Genomic DNA, 10,249 nt, shown 5'->3' with positions numbered 1-10,249 from the left:
CCATTGGTCTGGACATGGGAATCTCATCCAGTAGCACCTTGGATCTCATCCATTGGTCTGGACATGGGAATCTCATCCAGTAGCACCTTGGATCTCATCCATTGGTCTGGACATGGGAATCTCATCCAGTAGCACCTTGGATCTTCCCGGAGGCCCTGGGAGGGGTGTGCCACCCTTCCCCATTTTAATGACGAGCAAACTAAAGCTCAGAGAAGTTTTATAACTTCCTCCTGTCATACACTGGGTCAAGAGTTTGTCTTTGAATCCCGAGCTGGCTCTCTGGTTTCTTCCACTCACATCCTTTGGCAGCTCTGCAGTTTCCTCTGCTCCCTCCCTGGGTGGTCTGGGCTGACACTAGCTTCTGGGGCTCTCTGTTCCCATATCCCTAGGGGACGAAGATGTTCAGGACCAGCTAGGCTTCAAAGCAGGGGGAAATTGCAGTGTCAGAACACTTTTGTCCAGGGATGGAGGGCACATTTGTTGGGGATCCATTGCATGCCAGGAATGATAAGAGATTCACTATTGTAGGGGCCTTTCTGATTTTCACAGTTAGGTTTAGGGAAGTAAAATGCCCTGCTTAAGAGCAAGGAAGGGGCAGAGAAGGTCTCCAACTCAGGCCTCCAATGTTCCAGCTGGCCTAGCTCCCTGCAGGGGAGGCTGGGCTGAGTGGCAAAACTCTACAGGAGAGCCGTCCCATTTTATAATTCTCTTTTCTTTGGCATAGATGATAGGGTCTGGAATTCCTGGCCTCTCTGAACACTTGACTGCTGGAACCTGGGAGCTGTGGATGTTTCCTATTTTCCATGGAATTCCTGACAAGACCACAAGTAGTGAGCAGTCTTCTGGTTGTTTGGAGCTGCCCACCCATGATGAGGCGGAAAGAGCCTGGGGTTAATTCCTTGTGGGGGAAGGGCTCTGGCTTTGGCTGGCTGTGCGACTTTATGCAGGTGTATTCACCTCTTTGATCCTCAGACTCCTCCTCTGTAAAAGAGGGATAACTGGGTGACTGCCTATAGCTCAAAGGAGTAGGGCACTGGCCCCATATACTGGAGGTGGAAGGTTCAAACCCAGCCCCAGCCAAAAAAAAAAAAAAAAAGAGGGATAACCATGGTCTCTATAAGGTTGGTGTGAAGGTTAACTCAATAATACATATAAAGCAGTTAATGCAATGCTTGGCACATAGTAAGTACCAGATAAGCATTCACCCACCATGGTTATGATAGATAATGGTATTGTCATTAATAACTAAAACCTTGGTGGAGATTTTGTTCAAGAACTAGAGAGAATGGGAGTGGAGGAGTGAGTAGGGAGAGAATGTTCCTTTCCTATCCCACTGGCAGCCATCCTAAACTCCACATGCCTGGGGCTAGCTCAGGAAATGCCCTGCCACCCTCCCCATTTACTCATCCTTGTGAGACAGGACGTTCTTCAGGCCCACTTGGTCTGGCTTAAAAGTATGGGTCTGTGCATGCCCGCGCACTCACACGCCCCCTCTCAGCACCACCCATTGCTAAGGCCAAGGGCATGGGTGTCAGAGTTGCCCTAGAAGTACCTTAGAAGAAAACATGAAAGCACCCAGATTTTAGGAATAGCTAGTTGCGCACACACAGTTTGATTTCTCTTTGTTTGGGTCTACAGGGAGTATGAACCATTGTTCTGGCTCTGCTGGTGGCCTCAGCCCTAGGGCTTTAGAGTTTTTTTTTTTTTTTAATGAATAATCAGACCAACTCCCTCACTTTGGGGAAAAGGAGACTGAAAGAGGTAAAAGGCCTTTCTCGACAACTCTTAACCACTGAGCCAGGGTAACTCCCCATGCTCCAGTTGGCAAAGTTCTCTCATCCCTCCCTGGCAAAGGCACAGTCCCGATGAAGGGTGTCCAGGCTATGACTCTCCTCCTGCCAGGGGGAGCAGAGAGTGAGAGGGCAGGACAACACACTGGGCCTGAGCAGGTTTCAAGTCTGTTTCCCAATTAGAGGCCTCTGGAGGGAAATAACAGGTCATCCCCTCCCTCCCTGTACTCCCATGCAACCCCCAGCTGAGGCCTGCCCCTGGCAACCTCCAGCGGATGCCTCCCCCACATTAACAAGCAGAAATTGTTGGGAGAAGGCACAAGGAATCCTTTCAATGACTGTGACTCTCAGGGTGAGGTGGGAGAGGTGGGGTTATTGGTGAAGACCGTTGCATTTATGGGGACTCTTATCTTTATGACAGAACCTCATATGGGACTTGAGATGCAGTAACAGGAAAAACAACATCTATAAAGATGTGGGTCGAGTGCTCTGGGGCTGTGCACTAGATGAGCACCTGGACCTGCTCCACGTGGAGGGAAGTCCTTGTAACCCCAGGGTCCTTGGTAAAGTCAGGGCCTGGTGGCCTGGAGCCAGGACTTTTGGTAGGGGTGCTGGGAGCAATTCCCAGGTCCACTCTCTCTACCCCTTCCCAACTCTGCGGGCTGAATGTGCCCCTCTCTCAACAGCATCCGAAGTACCATCCCTTCACACGCCTTCTCTCCCTCCACCTCTGGGGCAACTGAAGGGCAGACCCGAGCAGCCAGGGCATTGGTGAGGTTGGGATAGGCAGTTCCAGGGGAAGCACGGGAGGACTCCCCTGTGGGCTCCAGCTTCCTAGGAGGGAAAACGTGTAACAGCCAGAAATGTGAATAAACGGCCCCAAACACAAGAAACCAAACCAAAGCAAGAAAATAAAACCAGTTTATATACATTGCAAAACAAACCAAAAATAAAATAAAATAAAATAAAAAGGAGTCCCAGTTCTATTTGTTGAGCACCAGGGTCAATACTGCAAAACTTTCATCAAGTTATGTAAAGAAAAACCGGGAGCATTGGAAGGAGAGGAACAGGAAGTTTGTGCCTCCTTCCCTACCCTGCTGTGGTTTAGCTGTGCTATCCCAAGGGCAGCTGCAAGCCTACTGTCCAGGCACAAGTTCTTGACCCAAGATGGCCATCCTGGCTTACAAGTCCAGCTGGCATGTGATTTCCTGAGGGAGCCAGTCTCAGTTCACAGCCCTTTACCCTATTTGTTGGCGGACAAAAGGGCCCAAGAGGCAAAAGGGGCTGCCTGGTCAGCGTGACTCAGGCAATGGAAGAGATCTGGCTGGGTTTCTGCTCTCTGCAAAAGAGAGTCCTGGGGGAGGGCCAGCAGCTGCCCTGGCTGGGGTGACAACAGAAGAGGGTGGACATCAGCAGGGCCAGGGCGATGATGAAGGCAAGCACCCACCGGATGACGCCTGGGTAGATGAAGGGCAGGATGAGGACAATGAGCAAGACCAGCAGGAGCAGGTGCACGGCCAGGCGTCGGGCTGCAGCTCGGTTGGCACTTTCTGCATCCTGCTCGTCTTCTCCTGCCGAGCTGGGGTGCCCCACCGTGGAGGTGGCAGGATCCACCAGCTCCTGAGGACAGAGCTGCACTTCCAGGTGTGGCTGGGCCAGTCGCTCCACCAGTGCCTCTTGGTCTCGAAGGCTGCAGATGAGGCCCCCAGCGACAGCAGTGACCTTGCGGCACAGTGGGCAGGTGATGGACCAGGTGTTGTCCTGCACGCACAGCAGGAGCTTTAAGCAGATGGCACAGAAGGTGTGCTGGCAGGCCAGCAGCTTGGGTGACCGGGCACAGCCATAGGGCTCCCGGCACACCAGGCACTCCAGGTCCCACTCCTTGGAGCCACGGTGACTTGCAACGGGGCCGGCAGCTGGGGTGGTGGTGGCTCCCGCAGAGATGGGCTGGAGCTGTCTCGGGCTCTCAGGACAGGCCATTCTGGGCACAGGGGCCGGTGGGATGTGGATGCTCAGCCCCTGGGCTGGTAGCGCTGGTACCTGCTGAAAACAGCTCTCTTGCTCTGCTCTCTCCCAAGGCCGCCCAGCTTGTTTCTTAGCCTGCAACGTCCCTTCGGTTGTTATTATTTCTTTCCTCGAAACCTAGGGTTAATCAGTAACTCATGGGTCTGGAGACTTTGAATTGCCTGATAGAAGGGCCAAAGGGGGCAGGGCCTGGGGAGTCAGGCCTTTCCTGCTGGGGCTGGGCAATTGACCAGTGCCCACAGAGCTGTGGCTCTCCAGCTCTGAGATGCTTCAGGATCCCACTCTGCCTGGCCCCCTGACCCTTTTAAAAACTCACACTTCCAGACCCAAGCCCAGAGGCTGAGTTGGGATAGGATCAACAAATCTGCACAGTTAACAGACACTCTCGTGATCCCAATGGAGCAGATCGGGGACCCCACTTTGAGAAAGGCTGCCGTGGACGGGTCTCAGACAAAACCTTTTGGATGCTGAAATGAGCAGAAGTAAGTTTGTTCATGCTTTGAGCACACTGGCAAGGAGGAGTGATGAAGAAGAGAAGAGAGTAGTGATGAGAAAAGCATTCTGAGTGGAAGGGACAGAAAGCCCAGCCAGACACAGAAAAACAAAACCCCAAATGGCCCCCGGGGAGTTAACACCTGCTGCTGCGTGTAGTTCCTTACAGCCGCACAGTTGGATTAACAGTCACTGAAGCATGAGCATCCCTGGCCACTGGTGCCCGGCCGTGCACTGCATGTACCTAGTAACAGGGGTCATTTGTTGTGTGCTTGGCATGCCAAGTACCCAGCAGCACTCGGAACCGCTGTGGTTTATGTGGGCCTACTCTGAGCCAAGCCCTGAGCTAAAGGGTCCTCATTCCCGGTCTCCCGGGAAGGCCTGGGGGCAAATGGGAGGGTGTGGTCAGCGTAGGCCTGCTGGCTGCCTGCCAAGAGGCCTTCCACAGGGCAGGACCTGGTGGAATCTATCAGTGTCCAAGGTCGGGTTCTCCGTCTTGTGGAAATCAATCTTGTTGGTTGGTGGCGACAAAACTGGCCTCCGTGCAGGTGATTCAAGCTAACAGGATGGGCAGACTTTGAGTATCATAGCAGTGAAGAAAATGTGACTCCTGGTGGGACCGTGCCTGTCGCTCAAAGGAGTAGGGCGCTGGCCCCATATACCTGGAGGTGGTGGGTTCAAATCCAGCCCCGGCCAAAAAAACTGCAAAACAAACAAACAAACAAAAAACCATAATAACTAAGAAAATGCCTATGTTAACCAGTTTGGTGAAAGTATTTCAAATTGTATATAAAACCAGCACGTTGTACCCCATGATTACATTGATGTACACAGCTATGATTTAATAATAAAAAAATTCACCCTAAAAAAAAAAAAGAAAAGAAAACGTGACTCTTTTACCTTGTCCTGCATGTCGAGGGTGGGGTGGCACATCTACTCTCTCAAAAGACATCTCATTCGGTCCATTCAGAGTCCAGAAGCACGGGCGAGGGGTCTTTTGCTATTGTACCAACTGTCGAGGGGTTCCCCGGGGACCTACTCCTCTGATGCAGCTCTTGCCCTCACCCAAGGGGCCGCTCGATGACCCTCACTTCTTCCCTGCCCCAGGCCCCTCTGTTTCTGAAATCCAGTCCCTGCACTGTCCCATTCCATTTCTTCTCCTCACCCTTTGGCTTGACATCAGTTTTTTTCTTTGTCACATTTTCCCCTAGAGCAATCTGATGGGTGCCTCCAATCTAGCACTGGGCATCTTTCCTTCCCCAGGTCCACTGTCCTTTTGAGGTAACAGTGGCCTGTTTTCACTTAGGGCAACCACTGCTCCCCACTGTCATTCTGAGGGGTTCTGGGGAGGGAAGCGGTGCTGAGTGGTTCTCTCTCCAGCTCTGAGGGATGGAAGCTGATGGGATTCTGGGCAGAACAATCAGCATACTCCCTCCTGCTGTCTGCAGTGATCTAAGCCAAGCCACTGGGATTCAATTCTGGGGCTTCCGTTGGAACTCTTGAGGACAAGTTTCTCTTTCTGATGGTTTTCCAAGCTAGAGGATAGAACTCTGGGGCTGCCGGGACCACAGGGTGCAGAGAACCTACCCAAGAGCAGGGTCAGCACAAAAGATATAAGAGTCATTGTTTGAACACCTGGATCCAGCCACGCCTGATGCTAGGATCCAACTTTGGATTTTTCCTACGTTATGTTATGTTATATACTAACCTATAATATCTACCCCAATTTTTATTCTTAAGTCAGTTCAAATTAGATTTCTGTCCCTTGCAAGCAAAAGAATTCTGAGTAATGCAGCAATGGATGAAGAAAAAAAGACTTTACTAGCTCCCTCCAACAAAGGATTAAGCCTTGAGAGACCATCAGAGCGTCCTCATGCCTGTGGGTTACTGTGATAAAAGAGTCTGTATTTTTTTTTTTTCCTGCTTTTGCTTGCTCTGTGTAATATTCCTTTCTCTGTTTGCTAGATCCTAGGAAGGATTGGGGATGGGAGGAGAAGAAAAAATTAGTTGAACCACATTCATTTATAATGAGAAATAGAAAATCAGATGGTTTTCACGGTGATGTTGGCTTGGCCAGTGCCCCCCTCTCTGCTAGCCAGCTCAGTGGGAAGCCAGATTGTCAGAAGGCAGGGTTGAAATCAGACCAAAGGGGGTTTCTTGGGGTTACTGCCTAAAAATTAATCTTTTGACACTGTTGGAAAGCCACTGTGAAAAAAAATACTGGTTGTAACAACACATATATCACAGAAAAAAAGTAGAACGTGAAAGTTCTGTTTGTCACCACCCCTGAGAAATGGTCCCTTCTCACTGTATGTGCCTTCCAGTTTTCCTCATCCTGACAGCTGGGCTTGGGAACAACTTTGTTTCCTAACGGTGCCTTGCTTTAACTATCATCCGCCCTGACTTTATAGTTGGAAATCCACCTCCTGTCACTTCACTAGCTATGTGGCAAGAATTTCAACTCTGTGGAAGCTCAGTTTTTTAATTCACACCCAATGGGCATAATGCACACACAACATTAACTGCACAAATGTGAATTATGTATCAAAAAATGTGCACACCCCTGGAATACTCTGCAGTAAAAATTTTAAAGATGGAGACAGTAACATTTTGTTTAAGATTACTTGATCCTCCTGCACCTACTAAAACCTGCTCAGAGGAGGCTCCGTAATTTATGCATCTCAGGTTGTAACTGACCTGGGTGTAATGGATCCCTCCCTCCCTCGGATACAGTGAAGGTGGTGATCTGTTTGGTGACCTGCTCAGGCTCCCTGAGGAGTGAATGGGGGCAGAGTCGGGGTGTATCCCGAAGCAGATCTGTCCCCGAGGAAGTACACAGGGTCTCTGGAGACTTAAAATGTTCGATTCATGTAGATTTCACATTCTTCTCCATAATATATTTATGCTTGCTGTAATATTAGAATCTCAAAACATAAATAAATCCTTCCAAGTTTCCAAATAAAACATAGTGATTTGCTTTCGTTGCTGTACAAAGAGCAATTCATTAATTTTCAGTAAAATGATTTCTTCTCCCACTTGAAATGCAGGTTTTTTCCATCTTGTGACTTTTCACAGCCTCCAGTGAGGGTAGAATTTCACACCCAGTTGCAAGTGGGGAAGCCAGAGTTCTGTTGAGAAGGATCAGCTTAGAAATCATACCATACTGGTCACCCCAGACCTATCTCCTTACAGAGCCATTTCTGTTCTGCACTTGAGGCCACACATCAAGTTTGCTGAGAAAGGAGTCAGGGGTAGTAATGTCACGAGGTCAGACTTTCCAGCCCTTCCCTGGCCTCAGTCCTTAGTCGGCCCATGCTCACCCCACACTCCAGTGGACATGGTGAGCCGGGTTCCTGCAAAATGCCCATTGCTCTCCACTCCTCTCTTTGCCCTGGGCTGACTGGCAAGGGTCTTAGCTCTCACTCTTGTCCCAGAATTCCTGCCTCTGTGCTTCTCAGAACCCAGCAGCCTACGCCCCCATTGCCCTCCAAGAACTCCTGCCTCTGAGTGTGGATTTAGGGGGAGACCGAAGTAGGATCTGGAGCTGAAATGGCAAGTGAGAAAATAAGGAACACACGAGAGAAAGACAATGTGGAAGAGATAGGGAATGCCTCAGGCACAAACTGCAGCAAGTTGGGAAATTGCATTTCATTTTCTTTATTTTTTTTTCCTGGCTGCTTAAAAATAACTACGTAAAAAAAAAAAATCCATACTGATCGTTAAAAAAAGAATAGAAGTCCTGATGAACACAAAGACAGCAGTGATCTCATGGCTCACCGGGAACGAGTTTTAATTTTGCATATTTCCTTCTAGATTTCTCTCTGTGCAGACTTCCACAAATATGCTTTTTCCCTCCACTAAAACGAGAACCTACTACTTGCGTTTGGGGAATCTTTATTTTTACTTAATAGCTCATCGATGTAGCTCTTTCCCTATGAATGGAAATTGAAATCATTAATGTATTTGAAATCATTTCTGAAAGTTGTATAAGTGTGCTATTAAATGAATGTACCCTATTTTAATTCATCAGTTCTCAGGGGTCTTTTCCATTTTTCACTGTTGTCAGCAGCCCAGTGGCAAGCACCCTCGGTTGAACGCATACTTTTCACTTCTGGCCCCTTCAAAAATGCTATATGTATGCTGTCTTCTCCATCTGCCTTTTTGGCAGTGCTTCAGATCCCAAACTCAGATCCATGCTTGGCTGTTGGTGAACTTGATTTAAGCCACAAAGGCTGGAATTATGAGCTAAGTGGCCGTAGAAGAAACCCTTTGTTCGACTCAGAACTATCACAGTGCACTTACGCCTAAGGTTACAGCAATCAGAGAATGCAGCGTTCATTATCTGATTTGTTCTGTAAAAATTTGTATTCCAGGGCGGTGCTTGTGGCTCAAAGGAGTAGAGCACTGGCCCCCTATACTGGAGGTGGCGGGTTCAAACCCAGCCCTGGCCAAAAACTGCAAAAAAAAAAAAAAATTTACATTCCATTAAAAGGCCACATTGAAGGATCAAGAAGGCCGCAGGTGGCCCCATGCCATGCCTCAGGTTCCCCACCCTTCTCTATTACCCGTTTCCCGGTGCCGTCTCTAGACTTGTCTGTCTTTCCCTGATCTTTCTTTTTGGCCAAGCTCTGGTTCAGGCTTTAGCTTAGACTTCTTTAACTTCCTTCTGGTTGGGCTCTTGGTTTCTGGTCATTTCCTGGGACATATCTTGCATGTTTTGACAATCCCATGCTTAACTGTTCCCTCAACTCTGTGAAGCTAAGCCAGTGGGCAAAAGAAATCCTATCTTTGCACCTGACCCAGACCCCTAGTTGGGCACACCTACCCCCCCAATCAGAGACAGATTCTCATAAGTTGTGAGATATTCTTGTCTTTATTCTCTGTGACCAATTTATTCCATCCTCCAATTGTTTGGACTAAGAATGTTAATCCTGGAAAAAAAAATTGGGGGAGAGTTGTTCTTATTTAATCAAGAGCATAGACGGGTCCACCCTCCTCTGACACAGCAAAACACCTGAAGTCTGGGCCCCATCAGACATTACTGCCTTAATCATCAGATGGTCAACCCTTAGCAAACATCTGGCTGAAAGAAATTTTATTTGGCAGCATTGAGCTCCTCCATTCCGCCTGTATTTCTCAGAGTGTGGTTCATGCATTTCTCATTTTCTGTGATTTCTAAAAGATATTTCTGAAAAAACTGGGGTAGTTGCAGAGGAGGGTTCCATAGGCAAATAAGTCTGGGAAATAATCCATCCTTCACCTGACCTTAGAGATTCACAATGGACACTAGAGTGTGAAAAGCTTTTAGAAATCCTGCAGTTAAAAAACACCTCTTTGATTTTGTTTAATCCTTACTTTATCTTTATTTGCTTAATCCTTATAAAAAATTTATTAATGCAGTACGCAACTCTAGGGTTCTGAGGGACACAGTTTGGGAAATGCTGTTGGATCAAGACAAACTATTGGGAATTTGCATTTTGCTCTGTGCTTTTTGCTCTCACTAGGCTGGCCGTGGTGGCTCATGCCTGTAATCCTCACATCCTGGGAGGCCACCGCAGGTGAATTGCTTGAGCTCACGAATTCAAGACTAGCCTGAGCAAGAGCAAGACCCCATCTCTAAAAATAGTTGGGTGTTGTGGCAGGCACCTATAGTCTTAGCCACTGGGGAGGCTGAGATAAGAGGATCCCTGGGACCCAAGAGTTTGAGGTTGCTGTGAGCTATGATGCCACAGCACTCTACTGAGGGCAACAAAGTAAAGCTCTCTCAAAAATAAAAGAAAGGCTCTCACTGAGTTGTATTTTGGGACTATTCTGTTGGTTTCCTTCAAAGGATGCTCCAGGAAATAGGGTCATGAAACCTGTTACTCTATTTGTATGCAAGATGTGGCCAGGGACACTGTACATGACAGTACTTAGTGTCACCTAAATACAGCATGTAAAAA

At 48.4% G+C, this 10,249-nt stretch overlaps 1 protein-coding gene across 1 annotated transcript; it reads right to left on the bottom strand.

Moving 5' to 3' along the window:
• Nucleotides 1-2,722: 2,722 nt before the first annotated feature.
• Nucleotides 2,723-3,863, bottom strand: RNF186 (ring finger protein 186). Its single transcript, XM_003783837.2, has one exon. It carries the CDS (start codon nucleotides 3,768-3,770, stop codon nucleotides 3,093-3,095), a length of 678 nt encoding a protein of 225 aa, XP_003783885.1. The 5' UTR covers nucleotides 3,771-3,863; the 3' UTR covers nucleotides 2,723-3,092.
• Nucleotides 3,864-10,249: the final 6,386 nt, after the last annotated feature.

Source organism: Otolemur garnettii, unplaced genomic scaffold (assembly GCF_000181295.1).
Source record: "Otolemur garnettii isolate 467f Iridium unplaced genomic scaffold, OtoGar3 scaffold00009, whole genome shotgun sequence".
Lineage (NCBI taxonomy): Eukaryota > Metazoa > Chordata > Mammalia > Primates > Galagidae > Otolemur > Otolemur garnettii.
The sequence above is the reverse complement of the archived record's forward strand: the minus strand, read 5'-3'. Positions and strand labels throughout refer to the sequence as shown.

Coding starts and splice junctions, on each gene's coding strand:
- RNF186 (XM_003783837.2), bottom strand. CDS start 3,770: ATGGCCTGTCCTGAGAGCCCGAGACAGCTCCAGCCCATCTCTGCGGGA.